The sequence below is a fragment of the Sturnira hondurensis genome, unplaced genomic scaffold, assembly GCF_014824575.4.
Source record: "Sturnira hondurensis isolate 20B ecotype Veracruz unplaced genomic scaffold, ASM1482457v3 Scaffold0007406, whole genome shotgun sequence".
Taxonomy (NCBI): Eukaryota; Metazoa; Chordata; class Mammalia; order Chiroptera; family Phyllostomidae; genus Sturnira; species Sturnira hondurensis.
In genome coordinates this window covers 2,100,767-2,119,195 of record NW_028080037.1, presented here as the reverse complement: position 1 = coordinate 2,119,195, position 18,429 = coordinate 2,100,767, and the positions used below count along the sequence as shown (strand labels likewise).

Sequence of the window (18,429 nt, the reverse complement as noted above, 5' to 3'; positions counted from 1 at the left end):
TCAAGGAGGGCTTAGGAAGGATGGGAACCGGGAGAAAAAGCGACCTTAAACCGGTAGCGACCGCTCCTGCCGTGTGGTTGGCGGGTCCCTATCTCCGGGGGCGGGGCCAGGCGTGGGCAGGGCGGTCGCGTCTCTGCGCGCGGGGCGGGGCAGGTGGCGCATTGGCGGCGGCGGGCAACGGCACTGCACGCGGTGCTCTAGCGCGCCTACGCGGTCCCCGCCGGAGTCGCGGCGTCCCTCCGTGCGGCCCTCACCTTTCTTCTTGTCCTCGCATCGCTCGGGCCCCAGGATGGGCACGCGCGCCTCGGGCTGGCCCCGGGCCCGGGCTGGGCTATTGCTACTGCTGCCGCTGCTGCTCGGGCTGCTGGCCCCGGGCGCGCAGGGGGCGAGGGGCCGCGGCGGCACGGAGAAGAACAGCTACCGCCGCACTGTCAACACCTTCTCGCAGAGCGTCAGCAGTCTGTTCGGCGAGGATAATGTGCGCGTTGCTCAGAAGGTGGGCTCTGGGCCAGCGCCTGCGGTCACCTTGCCCGGGCCGCCGCGCACCTGGCGCTGGGGCTGGCCTGGGCCGTGCGCGGCCTCCGGTGCGTGGGGTGGGGGGCGTCGAGGACAGGGGTGCTCAGCCTGCACCCCTGAGCTTGCCCGGCCAGTGTCGGGTCAGGCGGTGGGTTCTGGCGCGGAGCTTGGGCTCAGGGCCTCCGGGCGCCTTCTACTCCACGTCTCACTTCTCCTTGGACCTTGCCCCCTAGGGCGCCGCGGCCACGGCCTCTCCTGGGCTGCGCCGACGCCGGCCGCGCCTCTCATTCATTCATTCAACACGTTTGAATGAGCACCTACTGTGAGCCAGGCACCGTGCTGGGTACCCAGGGGCGTCCTGCCCGCGTGCGCCTCTCTCCACGCTGCTGCACTGTCCCCAGCGACCCCGGGTCTCCTTTAGCCTCGCACCCAACCCACTTCCCCTGGGCTCCTGTAGCCCTCTTTTTTTGTAATTTGAAGATATTTATGCTTTTGTTTTCTTTACAAGAAAAATGGAGAGATGTGGGCTGTTCTGTTGCTTTGGACACCTGGCACTGTAACCCCTTGAGCGTACTGTGTGGGGGGCCTTTCCCTGGGAGTGTGTGGTCCACTGTGGAGCTGATTAGGAGCCTGCAGCCCCTGGAATGGTGTGGAGGGCTCCGGAGCAGCTCTGGGAGTCTGCCGGCTCCCCGCTGGGCCTGACTTTGTCCTCCGAGCTGGATGGGATGGGGCGCCATTGGGGCCAAAGTTCACCAGTAGTTCTCCAAAAAGAGGAAGTGAATGGGGGCGGTTGCCTGTGGTATACGGTTCCTTTGCCATCCTACTGTTCATTGCTTTGTCTGCACTAGTTCTGGGGCTTTGGAATGGAAAGAAAATTTGGGTTCAAGTTCAGGCCCTACCACTTACAGACTGGATGGCTTTGGGAAAGTGTCTGAGTTTCTGTATTCCCTTAAGTGGGGTTTCTAATGTCCCTTCCATGGCGAATTTGTGATGGTGGACGGTCAGTACTTTCCTGGCCCAGAGTAATGGCTGAGTTGGTATCAGCTACTATTAGTTATAGCATAGCCAGGGCACAAGCCGACATCGCTTAACTGGGCTGGAAGGGCTTTCAGGGTTAAAAAAAAGTTTTCTGGTACTCGAGATTTGTGGGGGGAGAACGATGAAACCCCAGTCAGTCAGTCAGACTGGCTGGACCTTCTCCTTGGGTGAAATGAAAGACGGGTTAATTCTGACCCTCCTCTCCCGTGTGCGTGTGTGGAGGGGTGGTGGTGGGGGGCGGGTTCTGGAGCAAGTGAGCTCTCTGTAGGGGGTCGGAGGAGGGGACGCACCACCAGACACCTGAGTGCAGATGGGCTGCCCTTGGGTCTCCCTGGGCCTGAGGGGTGTGGGCAAGGTGAGTCTGTGCCCTGAGCCTCTTGAAAGCAGAAAGCATTTTCCTGGAGCATAAAGAAGTGTGACTTCTTCATGCAGGACGAGCAGAAGCCTCCTGTGTCTCAGCAGACGGTTCTTCGGGGGAATCCGAGGCCCAGGGCTGTGAAACACAAAATATTTACGTAAGGGCTTCCCCTCCGGGTTGGCATCAGTAAGACAGCTCTGCGCTGGCAAGGACTCTGGGAGGCTCGAGGTCAGAACCCTTTCTTGGGTCAGCTGGGCTCCGCGCCACCAATGGAGGCGACTGTAAGGCTAACTCTGCTGTTGGAGTAAAATGTGCTGAGTGCCTTTATCAGTATAGGAACTCAGTCAGTCCTTAGAACAGTCCTAGGAGGTAGGTGCTGTTACTGTTTTCATTTTACAGATGGGGAAACTGAGGCACAGGCTAGTGAAGTGACTGCCTGCAGCTGAGGCTGAGTAGTAGACCCGGGATTTGAACCCAGGCAGCGTGGGCCTGGCACCCACGGTCTTCCTGCCTCGGGACCTTTCCCAGTTTCTCCCACCCACACAGTTTCTAGAACGAGGCTGACCTGACTTATTTTACTTCCTGCTGAGTGTAGCCCAGACCAGCCAGGCTTGGGGGGGGGGGACCATTTTGTTAATCCTAACGAAAGGAAAACTGGGTTGGCCAGCAACTGCAGTTCCCAGCTCGCCTGGGTTTACTCATTAGTGCCAGACCTGCCTGGTGGGTTGTGAAGGTGGAAGGTGTTTAAAGTGGCACCCAGTCCAGGATTTGTCTAAAACAGACCCACGACCTTCTGGTTTGGAGCACAGGCCTTGCTTGCTGGCAGACGTAGATTGGAACCCCGGCTCTGCTTCCCACTGACCTTGGCTTGTTGCTTGACCTCTCTGGGTCTCAGTTGTGCGCAGGAGATAGATGGCTTGGGGGTTGAATGTCATCGGCCGGGCTGTAGGACACCAGGCACTGAGTGAGCCTCTAGCGATTGGTAGAAGGTGTTTATATGGGAAAGAGATTCGTCTGGCTGCAGAGTGATACAGTCATGAAGCCCTTTAAAAACTGCTAAGCGCCTCGTACACAAGGGTTCGCAAAAGCACCTTTCACATTAGCCAGAAAGTGGGAAAACCGCTTCGAAGTCTGTCGGCTGACAGATGGGTAAACAAACAGTGATCTGTCTGCTCACGCAGCGGGATGGGTTCAGCCATGAACAGGAATGAAGTTCTGCTACACGGGGGAGCCTTGAGAATGAACAGAAAGACCCAAAGGCCACGTGCCGTGCGATTCCGTTTATGTGAAACGTCCAGAACGGGCAGCCCCCAGGCGAGAGACCCACAGACACACAGAGCAGCTGTGTGGCCGCTAAGGGGGTGGGGGGCGGGGAGTGACTGCTCATTGGAGACGAAGGTTCCTTTTGGGGGATGAAGATGTGGCCAGACAGAGGTGACAGTCGCAGACACTGTGACTGTCCTTCCTGCCAGTGGACCGCACGCCTTAAAGCACCCACACCGGGCAGCGCAAGGCGGATGAAGCGTCCCCTCTGGAGGAGCTTCCCTGGGCCCGGAGTACGGACAGGAAGTGTTGATAGGGCCAGATGATTTCAGAGGGCCGCGTGTCGGTAAGCAGAAAAAACGGGGTGCGGTAACAGGAATGGTGGGCGGCCCTCACTGAGGCCAGGCCTCTGGCCGGCACCTCTGTCTCGCGGAGGAGGGGCGCGAGGCACCGAGGTTGGCTCTCCTCCTACAGTTGGGCTAGTCGGTGGCAGGGAGCTTGGGGCGCCCACACTCATCCCGCCCCCGGGGAACTGGAGAGGCGGAGCCAGGGGGTGAGCTGCAGGAGAAGCAGAAGGGGCCGAGGGGACAGCGTGAGCAAAGGTCCTGTGGTAGGAGGGGGCTCCGAGTATGTGAGGGCCAGGGAGGTGCGGCTTTGATCCGAGTGGTGAGCCAGGGACGTGATGGATAGTGTGAGGAATACAGTCACTAATATTGTCCTGACTACAGATGGTGTCGGGGTGGGCACTAGGCTTATGGGTGGGGTTGTCGTTGCTTCCTAAGGACGTGTAATTTCTATGCCGTGTACTTCTGACACTGACATACATTGTATGCCAACTGTAACTGAAAAATAAATAAGGAAAAATAAAAACGAGAAATCAGGCAGAGGAAGGCAGAGGCTTTAACAGAGGGGTGAGCAGGGGGTTCTGGGAGCACTCAGACCGGGAACGAGGCAGCCCCACCGAGTGGGGGCTCCTGTCTCCCGTGGGTGCAGGGGGGGACATTGGCCCAAATTTTGCTCAGTTCTGGGCCCGCTGACAATAGGTCCCAGCTCCTCAGTCCCCTGGGCTCCTTGGCCGCTCATGGTGGCCGGTGGCCGCAGTGGTGGCAGTGGCGGTTCTGTTTTCTGGCTGGCATGTTGACCGTGAACTTGGGAGAAGGCCGCGCCGGCCGAGTGAGTAACGACCTCCCTTTTGTTTCTGCAGTTCTTGACCAGGCTGACCGAGAGGTTCGTGCTGGGTGTGGATATATTTTTGGAAACGGTGTGGAAAGTGTGGACGGAGATCCTGGATGTTTTGGGACTTGACGGTAGGTATGGGGGGTGTTCCTCCAAGGCGCTGTTTTGTTCTGGTGGTTTCTTCGAGTGTGACGGGTACCCACAGTGGGTGGTTTGTGACACGCCTTGTGGGGGGCAGTGTGGATTGGAATAAACACCTGTTGTACTAGTTGCTTGCACAGAGGGTCCATCGGAGCCTAGGCTCACAGATGCCACTCAGGATGAGGTGCCAGGGGCAGCGTCGTGGTGCCTGTCTCCAGGTCAACTGCGCAGAGTGGCCGGTGGGTTCTCTGGGATCCGAATCAAACTACTCCGGTTACTTAAGCAGGAAGGGGTTTAATTCAGAGAGTGAGGCGCTCATGGAATCATCCGAAGGAGTGACATGTGAACCCCAGACCCAGATGACTTGCTCACAGGGGGCTGCCGCCCTTGCCCTGCTCTGGACACCGGGAGGCTACTGCTGGGACCGTGGACATCAAGGATACGGCCTGGGTCCAGGCTGCTGCCTGTCCCTCCAGGAGGTCTGGTGGCGTGTTGGGGTCCCCAAGACCACCCCCAGGCTCGGTGACTCTCCAGGAAGGCCCACAGGACCCAGCATGGGGCTGTGCTCGTGTCTGGTGCTTACTCCATCGAAAGGACACAAAGCAGAAACAGCGAAGGGACAAGGCACGCGAGATGAAGTCCGGAGGAAACCAGGCTGCAGCTTCCGGAGCTTTCCGGGGGGAGTCACCCAGGACACACTTCATTCCCCAGCGATGAGCTGTGACACTACCTGTGTGAAGTGTCACCTACCGGGGAAGCCCGCTAGAGACTCAGGGTGTTATCATGGGCTGGTCATGTGCACCCCTTCTGCCCAGCAGGTCCCCGAATCCCCGACTCCCTGAAGGAAGGCAGCAGGGGTCAGCTTGAACCACGCACATGGGGAGCCCCGTCGTTTTTGGGGAGCGGGGACCCTTTCTCCAACACCGTACCACCAGGCAGTTGACTCGATTCTCCCTGGACGCTGACCGCTGTCCCGCAATTGCAGCTCAGTTCTGACGTGACCACCTGGAGACGCATCAGATCCCACGGGCTGAGGGCTCCGTGCTGTGAGACAGCCCCACTGCCAGACGGCCCACTAGTCAGGGTGTCCTGGGGCTTCAAATAGAAGCCACCTATGGTTTAGAGGTTCCCATGACCCCCCCCCACCACTTTGTTTACTTTTCTGGATCATCTCATGGACCTTAGGAAACAAGTCTACTCACCAGATTACTGGCTAATTACAAGACTTAACTCCAGAACAGCCTGATGGAAGAGACACATGGGACCGTCTGGGAGAAGGGCTCTCGGAGCTTCTGTTCTCTGAGTTCACCGCCCTGGAAAGCCCCCCCCCGCCCAAGCCCCTGCTCTGGGTTGTTACAGAGTCTTCATCACGTGGGCACACCCACCTATAGCCCCTCTCCCCTCGCCGAACACAGGAGTGTGGATGGAATGTTCCAGCCCTCCAATCACAGAGGTGTTTCCCCTGGCAACCAGTCCCACCTTTAGGGGCTTCTGAAAGTCACCTCATTCACAAACTTAGGTGCTGTCGAAAGGAACTCGGCAGGAATTAGCAAGACAATTTTGTTGTTATCGCTGAGGAAATTCCAAGGACTTTAGGAACCCTGTGCCAGAAACAGCGACAACGCTCAAATAGGTATTTCTTGTCGTGATTCACAGCACTCTGGAAATCCAAGTTCGCAGACACGAGCCAAGGCCGGTCTTGCCAGCAGGCCTCGCTGGAGAGGGCAGCCTCTGCCGGCCCGGTGACTGTCCCCTGCACAGTCAGCCGCCTCCTAGTGCAGTTTCTTCCCGGGCTGTCTGTGGTCCCTCTCGGCCAATCAGCCTGGGTGATTTTTTTATTACTATTTGTATTGCATAAAGTAATTAAACAACAACAAAAAACCCCCCATAAATCAGTTCAGGTCACTCTCCTAAACAGCCCAGTGACCTCCAGGTGCACTTAGAATTAACACGGGTTATGTGAGGACTGTGAGCTCCAAGGATCTTCCCAGCTTCTGCCTCTGCCCTGTCCTTGGACATGTCTTGGCCTTCACACCTTCCAGGGGTCCCTTTAGGTGTTTTCTGCCAGGAGCGATTCCCCAGCCCTTTGTCTGCTCAGCTGTTTTCATCTTTGGGTCTGTTATACATGACACCTCCTCCAAGGGGTCCACTCTGATTACCCCATATAAAGCCATGGCATCTGTTCTCACATCATCCCTTTGTTCTCTTTATAGCAGCAGATCCCAACCTTTTTTGGCACCAGTGACAGGTTTTTCCACCGCGGGGGGTGGAGAGATCAGAGGCGGGGCTCAGGCAACTTCACTTTCAGCCTAGTTCCTAACCTGCCGAGGACTGGCCTTCGGCCTGGAGACCCCTGCTTTATGGCACTGGTCTGCGTGAGCACGGGAGCACTTTTATGCTCCCGTGTCTGCGGAGGGGGTTGTGGTCTCCCCTCTGGAATCTCAGTTCCGGGGACTGGGGTCTTGCCTGTCTCTTCCAGCTGCACCCTGCACCCTGGCTCTGCCCTGGCACCCAGGGACCTGGTGTTAACTCCAGTCAGAGGACCATTGCCCTGCCGCTTTGCTGCTGGTGTGATTAACTGTGTCCTTCCACAAAGGCCCTGTCCCGGTACAGGCGGCCTCACCCGGGAATAGGGTCTATGCAGATGCGGCCGGGTTAAGATGCCGTCATCCGGATCAGGGTGGGTCCTGGACCCAGCGCCTGCTGTCTTTATAAGAAGGGGGACATTTGGACATAGATGCAAAGAAACACGCAGAGAAGACGGCCTTGTGACAACAGAGGCAGAGCCTGGAGTGACGGGGCCACCAGCCAAGGGTGCCAGGAGTCATCAGAGGCTGGACAACACCAGGCAGGGGCCTCCCCTAGAGCCCGCAGTGAGAGCCCTGCCCCGCCCCGCCCCAACCTGACCTTGACCCGGAGTGGGGAGAGAAAGCACTCTGTTTTAAGCCAAGTGCTGTTGTTTGCTACAGTAGGTCCCGGGAAACCAATACAGCTCTGTCCCTGCTTGCAGAGTCTCTCACAGTCGTCCTGCTGGCCCCTGACACTCCTGCCTTACACGTGGGAGACCTGGGCTGGAGGCGGAGCCCAAAGCCGTCACACCTGCTGTCCTTCCCCTCAGCCACTTGGAACCACCTGCAGCCTTGAACTGTTGAGTTCGACCTCCGAGAGGCCCTTAGGCCGATGTGGTCACCTCACTGCTCAGGCACAGAGTGTGAGGCGGCAGCGTGGCCCTTTGAGAGTAGGCTGTGCAGCCCCTGGGGCTGCCAACGGTCCCCCCCCCCCGGGACTGAGGCTGAGCCAATGTGTAACCCAGATGCAGCAACTGTGTGCAATCCCGCTCAGAGCCCGCGTTTTCCACCTGCCCGATGGCTCAGCTCTCGGCATGTCCCTCCCTGAGCCGTGAGCCTGGAGAGACAAACCTGGTTGCAAGGAATTGCCTGCCTCTCCGGCTGAAAAAACAAAGACTGGAGACAGCCGTCCACATGTCTGGACAGGGCCAGCACTGGAGGCGTTCCGCGGGGGGGGCCATGCGGCAGCAGACGTCCACCTTCATCCACACCCCTGTGTCATAGTGTCTTGCCTTTCATCTAGTGCATTGGCTTCAAAGCATCCGAAGGCCTTTGCGATTTGTGTCTTAGGCTTAGGAGTTCAAGTGTGTAAAAGGCCCGACAGGAAACGCTCACAGGTTGGACGGTCTGGTACAGGCCGTCAGTGAGCATGATCCTCTAGCTTCTTCCTTCAGAACGTTCCATGTGTTGTAAAACATGGAGACGTCTTAGCCCAGAGCCATCTGACAGGAATAGTCAGCCAGCCACCTGTGTCAGGTGACACGTTCCCGTCACACTGAAAAAGGAAACTGGTGAAATTACCTTTAATAAGGTATTTCAGTTACCTCGGCCCAAAACATTGTCCTCTCAACTTGTCATCAACATGGAAAATGATGATTGAGGTGTCTTGCATTTTTGGGGGGTTCGGTCTTCGGGATCCCGTCTGTCTTTGACACAGCGCATCTCGACTGGGACTGGCAGTGCGTGTGGGGGGCCACGTGGCCAGCGGCCGCTCTGACGCACAGCACAGCGTTCGCCCGGGAGGCCGTTGACTCCAGTGCTGCCCTGTCCTAGCTGGGGGACCCTGGGCAAGTCACTGCGTGCCTGAGTCCCCACGTGGGGAATGCTGCATGTCTCATCAGCACGTCGTGAGGATTGAGGACCATTCCTGCAGAGCTGTCAGGACGGCGCCTGGCCCACGGTAAGTGCCTAGGAAACACGAAGACTTACGTAGGGGCTGCTGTCGGAAAAGGAGGTCAGCCAGGCGTCCTGGGAACCGACCATCTCGATTCTCTCTGAGGACGGGGCTGCCTGTGTCCAGCGGCGCCCGGTGCAGCCTTCCCCTACGCCGCCCACGGGGACTCGGTGGGTACACAGTGACGTCAGCTCCGGGCCAGACCCAGAAGCAAGTCCACCGAGAAAACGTCCACTTGTCTTTGAGTGGTGTGTGCTGTGGGTTGGATTGTGTTCCCCTAAAAGTCACACGTTCAAGCCCCAACTCCCAGGACCTCAGAATGTGACCCGATTTGGAAATAGGTTCGGTGGAGATGTCAGTGGTTAAAAATGAGGTCGCGCTGGAGTAAGGAGGGCCCCACTCCAGGGTGCCTGGTGGCCTCGTGAGACGGGGACATTTGCACCCAGAGACACAGGAGGAAGAAGACAGAGATGAGGGCGAGAGCTGCTGTGAGTTGAGGATGCCAAAGACCGTCAGCAAGGCCCCGGGAGCTGGGGGAGGTCGGGACCGGAGCCCCCCTCAGAGCTGCTGGAGGGTTCTGCTTAATTTTGCCACGAGCCTCGATCTTGAAAAATTGTCTACTTAAAGAAAAAAGTTTAAGAAAATGACGTCATTTTTTTCTGGGGTAAATACCAATAGATGGAACGGCGTAAATAAAAGCTCCTTGTGGGAGTCCGAGACCACGAGGCTGGGCTGAGCCTCCCCTTCCTCGGGCGTTAAGTGTGCAGCTCAGCTCCAAAGTCAAGGCCGCTTCAGTCAAAGTGCCCCCAGGGCCTCCGGGAGGCACCATGAAGGCGTTTGTCACCGTGACTTTCGGGGACGCCTGGGCGACCCTGGGTGCCGTCAGCCCTGGGGGAGGCAGCTGCTGTTCACGAGCTTGTGCCCAGCCATCACACCACACGTGGGGTTGCGGGGAGGGGACGAGACGTTCACACTGCGGACACTTTTAGGGACTCGGAAAGCACCAGGGTCCAGCCTTCCTGTCTCAGGCTTGCTCTGGGTGCAGACTTAGCCGCTCCGAGTGGTCCGGTCCCGCGTCAGCCCAGGTCCCGCCCCTCCCTCTCGTGGGCTGAGTGGATTGTGCACCGGCTCTCAGATCTCAAAGCAAGGCCCTCAGAGCAGCAGCACAATGTCCCCAGGAACTCGCTGACCCCAGCACGTGTGGTCCACTGGGACTGAACGAGGGAGCCAAGACTGCGCCCTGGAAGAAAGACGGTCTTCGATCAGCGGTGCTGGGGAAATTGGATATTCCCATGAAAAGGAGCAAGTCTAGAGCCCTCTCGGACACCACCCAGAAATTCACTCAAAGTGGACTGGAGACTCGAACGTGAGACTGGAAGCCGTAAAACTTCCGGAAGAAAACATAGGTGGTGCGCTCCTTGACATCGGTCTTGGAAATGATTTGGGGGATTTGACGGCAAACGCAAAAATAATGTAAGTCCAATCCAGAAGCTGGTGAAGAAATGAGCAACAAAATGAAAAGAACCTATGACGTGGGGAAGAGGTATTTGTGCACCATTCTAAAATATATAAAGCACTCCTACGACTCAGTAGCAAAAAACCCCCCCAAAACCCAAGCAATCCTGTTAAAAATGGGCTCAGGACCGGAATACACATTTTTGCAAAGAAGATAATGAACGGGCAACAGGCGGGTGAAAAGGCACCGATTGGTGCCACTAGACAGCAGGGGAGTCAAGTCAGACCCTGCACCCGTCAGAATGGTGATTTCCCAAGACACAAGGAGGTAGGAGAACCCTCGTCCTCGGTCACTGGGAGTGTAAATTGGTGCAGCTGCTGTGGAAAGCAGCGTGGAGCTGCCTCGGAAAATTAAACATGGGTCTGCCACATGACCTGGCCATTCTGCCTCTGGCGTTCAGTGGCTGAGACGTGGAAACAGCCTAAGCGTTCATCAGGGAAGGTGTGGTGGCTACGCGATGGGGTAGTATTCGGCCCTCACAGGAGGGAAATTCTGCTATTTCTGACCACGCGGGTGGGCCCCGAGGGCGTCGTGCTCCGCGAGATGATTCAGACAAAGATAAGTACTGTGTGATCTCACTTATATGTGCAATCGGGGGGGCGGGGGCCCCCAAACCCACGGGAAAGGAGATCAGATGTGTGGGTACCAGAGGCAGGTGAGGGGGATGGGAGTTGGATGGAGGTGGTCACAAGGTACAACGTGCAGCTCTAGGCAAATAAGTACTTGGATGTCGGGTACAACGTCACGGCCACAGCCAGCTGTAGGCTGTGTGGAGAGGCTGTGACCAGAGCACTAGACCCTAGGGGTTCTCAGGACAGCAGACGGTTTTCCCCTCTTCTGGATCTATGTGAGAGGACGGTGTTAATTAAGCTCAGGTGGTGACCCCGTCGCAGTGTGTGTGAGTCATCGTGCTGTCACCGTAAACGTGCGTAGCGCTGGAGGTCAGTCATATCTCAGTAAAATGGGGCGGGGCGGGGCACGCTGAAGTATGGAGTGCACATCTTTCGAATGGTTGGGTAAAAAAAAGCCTGCATGACTAGAGACATGAAGCAAAATACGGCCAAACGTGAAGAACTGTGAAACCCAGCTGGTTTCTTCAGGAGTATTGATTTTACGGCTTTTTCAACCTTTCTGTTTGAACGTTTTCCCATGTCGGGCACACAGAAGATGCAACTCCTCCATTCCGCTCCATGCTTAGGATGGAGCTTTGCCACGTCCAGTGCTAACCAGGTCGGCTGACACGGTCACGGCTTGGGGACAAAGGCTTCACAGAAGCGTTTTCTAACCATGTCGGTTGGCACAGTCACGACTTGGAGATGACGGTTTCACAGAAGCGTTTTCCAGCAGGACGGACGTGGCATTAGTGGATATATGGTGTTGCTTTTATTCTTACTGTTTCTTAGTATTCTAACCTTTGCACTTCTGATAATTTGGAATCTCCTAGAATTAATGACCACTCTCAGAGAAAAAACAACAGTTGGCTCAAGTCCTAAGCAATATCACCCTGGCTGAATTAAGGCATCGTACTTTACTTATTTGTTCCTGTGAAAGCCACCCAAGAAAGAACAGTTCAGGGAAAAGTATGTATTCCCACAGAACTGCCTCATAGAATAGCAAAAACCCCTTTATTTATTTATTTTTTTTAATATTTTATTTATTTATCTTTAGAGGGGAAAGAGAGGGAGAGAAACATCAATGTATGGTTGCTTTTTGTGCATCCCCTGCTGGGAGTTGGCCTGCAGGGAACCAGCCTGCAACCCATAGCAAAAACCCCTTTAGAAAATAGCCCCTGATTGTCATGTTAGAGTAACAGCCCCTCCTTTACCTTGAATAGGAATATATATCAATTAGAATTAGACAGGCATAAAAACAGAAGAAGCTGGTCAGCTATTACAAACTAAGCACATAGAAACAACTACCAAGGAGTTAGAGTCCACAGTATACAAAAAACATTTTAGACAGCAAGATAGATAGCTAAGTTAGATATGACAAAGGCTTATAATGAATTTCCTAACCTCTGCTCGGTCTAAGCATACCTGTTGCCCATGACAATTTCTGAGAACTTTAATAAACAATAAGACATTCAAACTGTATACATAGAACTATTTCAAATTGTCTGATTAATGGTTTTCCTGGTCAAAATAACTTTTGTTTAACATAACGGAAACTATGGGAACTTTCGTACTTTTCCTGGTTACCTTTGTATTGATTTTTTCAGCTTAACTGATCGTGCTATGAACCTGTAAATGTTAATCACTATCAGAAATGAAAATATAAAAACCTGCTTGTACTTGCAATAAGTGGAACAGTGCTTCACCTGCCTTTGAGCTGTGTAGTTGCCTGTTACCCAGTGCCGACGCCTACTCTCACCTGAGGGACCCTTAGATAAGCTGCGGCCGGACCGCGGCAGAACTTTGTGTGTGGGTACCAGGTACCATTAGGTTTGGCTGTGAGTAAGAAACCCCCAAATAACAGCAGCTTCAACAAGATGGAAGCTTATTTCTCTTATGCAAAAGTTCACAGGTAGGTGGTTAGGCAGGTAGGAGGCTCTGCAGCCTGTCGTCCTTAGGACTGAGGTACCTTCTGTCTTGCTGCTCCCCAGTAGGTGAAGTTTCTTCCCTCATGGCCCAAGACAGCTGCTCCCACTCCTGCCATTGCATCCACATCCCAGCAGGCAGAAGAAGAAGAGGCAAAGAGCACACTCCTGCCACACTTAAGAAAAACACTCGAAGCTTTCACAGAAACGTTTCTGCTTCCCTTGCCCTTGACCACCGATTAGTCATGTAGTGATAAAGGAAGAGACTGGGAAGTGCCTTCATCCTGGGCGGCCTGTGTCCAGCCTGACGGTGGGCACTGGTTGCTGCAGGAGGCAAGGAGGGAGGAAATGGAAGGGCGGTTTGCAGGCTCTACCTTGCCGTGATGGGCAACCTATACCCATTGGGCTGGTGGTCTGAAAGGCTGACCCTGCCTTCTCCAGGGCCTTAGTGCAGAGGTCAGTGAGACGGCTCAGTTCCTGGGGCCGTTGCAAAGTCCCAGCAAGTCTGCCGAGCTGCCCGAGCTCAGCCTGTGCAGAAACTCGACGCCCTGTAACCAGCCACTGTCCCTCTTTTCTCTCTCCTGCAGTCTCGAACATGTCCCAGTATTTCAACCCCACCTTGGTGGCTAGCAGCCCAGCCCGCGCCATCATGCTGGTCGGCGTCGTCCTCCTGGCCTACTGGTTCTTGTCTCTGACCTTGACCTTCACATTCAGCATCCTGCACGGGGTGTTTGGCCGCTTCTTCTGGATCGTGCGTGTCCTCCTGTTCTCCATGTCCTGCGTGTACATCCTTCACAAGTATGAGGGGGAGCCAGAGAGCGCGGTGCTGCCCTTGTGCTTCGTGGTGGCTGTCTACTTCATGACCGGGCCCGTGGGCTGCTACTGGCGGGGCGGCCCCGGCGGCCCCAGCGTGGAGGAGAAGCTGGAGCACCTGGAGAACCAGGTCCGGGTCCTCAACATCCGCCTCAGCCGCGTGCTGGAGAGCCTCGACCGTGCCAACAGCAAGTGACAACCAGCCAGCCGGCCGGGTCCCCTCACACCGGCGCCCTCTCTCCGAAAACAGAAGAAGAGGAGGAAGAAAAGGACGGCGAACCCCAAACAATCTTAATAAACCTTCCTGAGCAAGAGAAGGGGGCGCTCTGTGAGGGTGTTTCCAGCCACGCACAGACCCTCAGGACACATTCCTAGAGCAAGGACGCGCTCCTCAAAGTAGAGCTACCTGCCAGGTGTGGTTAGTGGGAGAGATATTTTTAAAACAAAGGATATAACCATATTAGCTGTACAGTCAGAGAAGTTTATCTGCATAGAGCATAAAGTTAATTTTTTCAAGCATTTAAATACATCTTTTGTAAGGTTTTTTAATAAAGGCAGACCTGAGTCAAGTTTCTTAAAACTTTACGTAGAGGGGGAAGAGTATGCTACTTCGACACTTTAGAAGAGTTAGTGTTTGCTTTTGCAGTGTAGGTGTTGGGGGGAAGGTCTGTGTGCGGTGTCTCCATGTTCCTACAAGGTGAGCGCATATTTTAATGTTAATTTTGGGCTGATGGTGACCGGGCTGATGATGAACCGTCGCTTCTGAGTGTAGACGGTTGGGCTTGAGGATGAAACCGAACGTCTCTTGGGCCGCAGGGACCCCGGCCAACCCCCTTCTGCACTCGGGTGGAGTTTAAGCTGCACATTCGGCAAAGAAACGTCCCCGGCTGTGCTGCCTCGGGGATCTCTTGGCGGCTCTCACCTCGCCGTCTGGGTCTGTGTGGGAAGGACTTGCTCCTCTCAAGGGCTTTTTTTTTTTTTTTTTGCTTATTTGCTGCCTTTTGGCTTTGGTTGGCTCAGGACCTCGGAGGGAAAACACACCATAGCAGGTGATAGCATTTCCAGGCCTCGTGCTGCTTATAAAGCACCTCGGGGACTGTAAGCAGCAGATATGAGCCTGGGGGGAGATGTGAATTGTTTCTCCTGAAATTGTCACGATACCTATGCTAGGGGCTTTCTGTCAGGGGTCTGTGGTGTCTTGTCGTTTGAGGTGGTCTCCAGGGGCAGAGAGAGGTCCAAGCAGGACAACAGCTGTCCTGCGTGGGCATCTGCGTGGGGGATGGGTGGGGGTTGCACGGCTCGAATCGGGCTGGTGGTAATGCCCCCTCCGAGGACCCCCAGGCATGTCGGCATGCCCCAGAAAACGATACAGAAAGGAAGCCCCACTGTTGCCGAATGTAGTTTTGAAGGCTGCTGGGGATCCCCAGTGTCTCCACAGCCCCCCCAGGTGCACCTCTGCACCCCGGCAGCCCCCACCTGAGCCCCCTCCCTGTCTGGTCAGGCAGAACCAAGGCCTGTGGCCCACGCTGCAGAGAACTCAGTCCCCTGCCAGCTCCGGGGCGGTGCTCCGTGAGGTTTTAGCTGGAAAACAGAAGCAGGTGTTTCTGAGGGGTAGTTAGGAAACGTTCCTTTTAAAGGTGCGCAGCAAGGGTCCAAGCGCTTCTGCCTTGGTCTCGCTCCTCGGGTGTGCTCTGGCGGGTGTGTGTACCCGGGCACTTGAAGCCTGGGCTTTCTGGCTGGCGACTGCCCACCCAGTTTTGCCATTGAGATACTTGTGGGCGAATGTGTTTTAGCACCGAGTACAGAGGACTCTGGTGGGGGGGCCCCCAGGGTCCTCTCGTTTCTGCGTGTGCGTTCAACTTGCTTAGGTACAAGACATGGCTTTGCGTATGCTGACCGGGGGGAATCGGCACGTTCTGCACAAAACTTTTTAAAAGATATTATTTATTTATTTTTAGAGCAAAGGGAAGGTGGGGAGAAAGAGAGGGAGAGAAATATCAACATGTGGTTGCCTCTTTTGTGCCCCCTACTGGGGACCTGGCCCACAACCCAGGCATGTGCCCTGACTGGGAATCGAACTGGAGACCCTTTGGTTCACAGGCCAGTGCTCAATCCACTGAGCCACACCAGCCAGGTCTGCAGAAAACTTTTGAGTCTTAAACTCTCACTGGCCTGGGTATAATGGTCACTCCATTCCCCGTCTCGCCCTTGCACCTGAACCCTGAAGGGCCCTGGGCTGGCCTGAGGTCCAGGTAAGAAAGCCATTTTAGCTCTCAGAAAACCAAGGGAGCCTCTCCACGCCCCCAGACCAGCCACCAGCATAACTGAAAATCGAGGTTGAGATTTTGCTCCCTTCCTACCACGTGGGCCCTGAAGGCCCTTTTACAGTCGGGGGTGCTTCAGTGACAGATGTCTGTCTGTCTGTCTTTGTCGTGAAGGAGCCTCCCTTTGTTAGGGGAGTCGCTTCAGGGTAGAACCTTGTCTGAGATGCTGATGGACATCCTTGATGTTAGGGCTGAAGGACTCTTGCTTCTTATTGCAGAAGCTTGACTTTTGTTTGGGCACATTCCTAACCCCCCCAGAGCTGGGGGTTTCTTTCCGCATTCCATGGAAGCTCATAGGGTATGTGGCCTCCCCACCACACACACCTCTTTCTCTTTTTCTCTCTTTTGTACATGGAGAAATGTATTTTTGTACCATTATCTCATACCTTGAAGATACCTTTTTTAATCTTCAGGGCTGTGGAATATATTAGTGCAACATTCCATTGACTGGGATACAAAAACATCCTGGCGAGAACTACCACGGATCTGTTCCAAGTGAGACTCAGTTTTTTAAATAATCAGTGTTAATTTCCCGATGCTTTAGAATCATAGTTAACACCAAGAACAGAAACTAGTCCAGAAAAGGAAAGGACCAACTGTCTCTCAATCGCTGGGTTCATGGGGATGTTTGGGGACCGATGTCTCGAATGTTGTCTTACCTGACACGCGAGAAAAAGATGCTTTCCGGGGGCAAAGCCTGCCCTAATTCCTTAAATACATTTCCGGACACCAGTCAGCATTCCCCGCCTTCTGGGGTCTTCTGCTTCATGTTTCAGGGGTACCCCAGATCACTTCCACGAAAGAAGGCACAGCAACAGAACTTGAAAGCTTGTCCTGTGAATTGTGCCGGGGTCTTAATTTATAAAGGTGACCACACAATGACACACACAGGGGTTAATGCCACTGAAAGAAGATTTTTAATACTCAGGTCCCCGAAGGCACAGCACGCCACGCAGGGCCACCTGCAGCCTGTCCCAGGCAGCTAAGCGGGGAGAGGGGCCCTGGGGGCTGCACTGGCATCCTCTGCTGGGTGCACGTGTGGGTCAGGGTCTGTATTTGGGAGGGTCAGGACTTTTGGGCGCCCACCAGGGCTGGCTCTCGGGGGCCACAGGGACTTTGTCTGTTAATCCATCTCTGATTCAGCAGCCTTACGGAGAGATTAGGAATGACATGTCCAACAGCCAATGCAGACTCTCAAAATCCTACGTGGCTTCATTCCCACACTGCCTGCTACTTAAGATGCATTTGAAGAATGACATCCATCTGCCTTAGGGGTTGGTGCCGGCTACCTTCGTCCTGCTGGGGTCTGAAGTGGCTGATTCAACCAGAAACACAGCCGTCGGCCACCCGGTGTCACCCGCCCCAGCTTTATTTTTTTTAAACAATAGATCACTATTCTGCGGAGTTTTTGTTTATGGCCACCTGAGTAGTTGGACTTCTGCGCCTCACTTGTGAATAATAGACTTCTGTACCTTTTGCAGGATCTAACACTGTACCTGTAAAGTTAGTGTTAGGCAGCCATGGGCACAATGTACAATATCTGAGAAACACAGGCTTCTGTCTACATTTGAACGCTGCCCTCCTGTGACGGCCTGACGCGCAGCAGGTACACCCGGACCAGATGTTCCCTCGTGCTGGCATCTAAGCTGATTGTTTAGATGTGCTCGGCACCCATGGCAGCTAGGGGCGTTCGCAACCACATGTTCCAATGTCTTTTTGCAGATTTAAAGGTTTTAGTGTTAATCGAGTATCTGCATGTGTGTTGAATCTCTGAGTACTTTAAATTAAGTTGATTCCTTGTGGCGGTGACGGTGAGTAGCGCTCAGCTCACAGTCACCGAAGCAACTTCCCTCCTCCTAACTGGAAATCATACGTGTGAGGTACGCCGCCCATTGTCAGCCGCGCTCTCCCGATTTGGTTCTGGTTTTGTGTACCTGGCTATGAATTTGATAGAACATTTAATTTGGCGCTTCACATAAATCCATCTGATCTGAATATAGTGGTGTGTGTGTGTGTGTGTGTGTGTACATGCGTGGTGTGCGCAGTTCAACCCCATGAGCTTTGAGAAACTGATTCTACAAATATCATGTATAGACATAAATGTATAAGGCTTATTTTTTTAATTTAATTTTTTTTTGCAAAGCGATACATTCCTGTTATTTATTGAATAACTGGCTTTGGTGATATGTAGAGGTATTTGTAGACTGATTTCAGAACAGAATTAAAAGACTGTGAAAATTACAGCTAAATAAATGTTTATTGTAATTTTGTTGTACGGACTTCCTAAATGTGCTTTATCACTTCCAGCTAAGCATATGTGGAGTCTTCCCAGTGCAGACACATAAGGGTGGTTCTGCGAGTCTGTGCCCCGTCTGGGATGGTCATATGACCCAAATAGTACTTGGGATGTACTTACACTAAAAATGTATCAGTTGTTTATCTGAAATTCAAATGTAACCAGGCATCCTGCCCTGGCTGGTGTGGCTCAGTTGGTCGAAGCACTGTC

General features: G+C 54.2%; 1 protein-coding gene across 1 annotated transcript; it reads left to right on the top strand.

The window, feature by feature from the left end:
- The first annotated feature begins 154 nt into the window (after window positions 1-154).
- On the top strand, window positions 155-13,911 carry BRI3BP (BRI3 binding protein). The gene is made up of 3 exons (XM_037051875.1): window positions 155-496; window positions 4,380-4,482; window positions 13,374-13,911. The coding sequence occupies exons 1-3, from the start codon at window positions 290-292 to the stop codon at window positions 13,793-13,795; spliced, it is 732 nt and encodes a 243-aa protein (XP_036907770.1). The 5' UTR covers window positions 155-289; the 3' UTR covers window positions 13,796-13,911.
- Window positions 13,912-18,429: the final 4,518 nt, after the last annotated feature.

What these genes read in the sequence shown, in the direction of transcription:
- BRI3BP (XM_037051875.1), top strand. Translation starts at nt 290, where the DNA reads ATGGGCACGCGCGCCTCGGGCTGGCCCCGGGCCCGGGCTGGGCTATTG. An exon ending in ATGTGCGCGTTGCTCAGAAG is followed by an intron (nt 497 to 4,379) that starts GTGGGCTCTGGG and finishes TTGTTTCTGCAG; the next exon opens with TTCTTGACCAGGCTGACCGA. An exon ending in GGATGTTTTGGGACTTGACG is followed by an intron (nt 4,483 to 13,373) that starts GTAGGTATGGGG and finishes TCTCTCCTGCAG; the next exon opens with TCTCGAACATGTCCCAGTAT.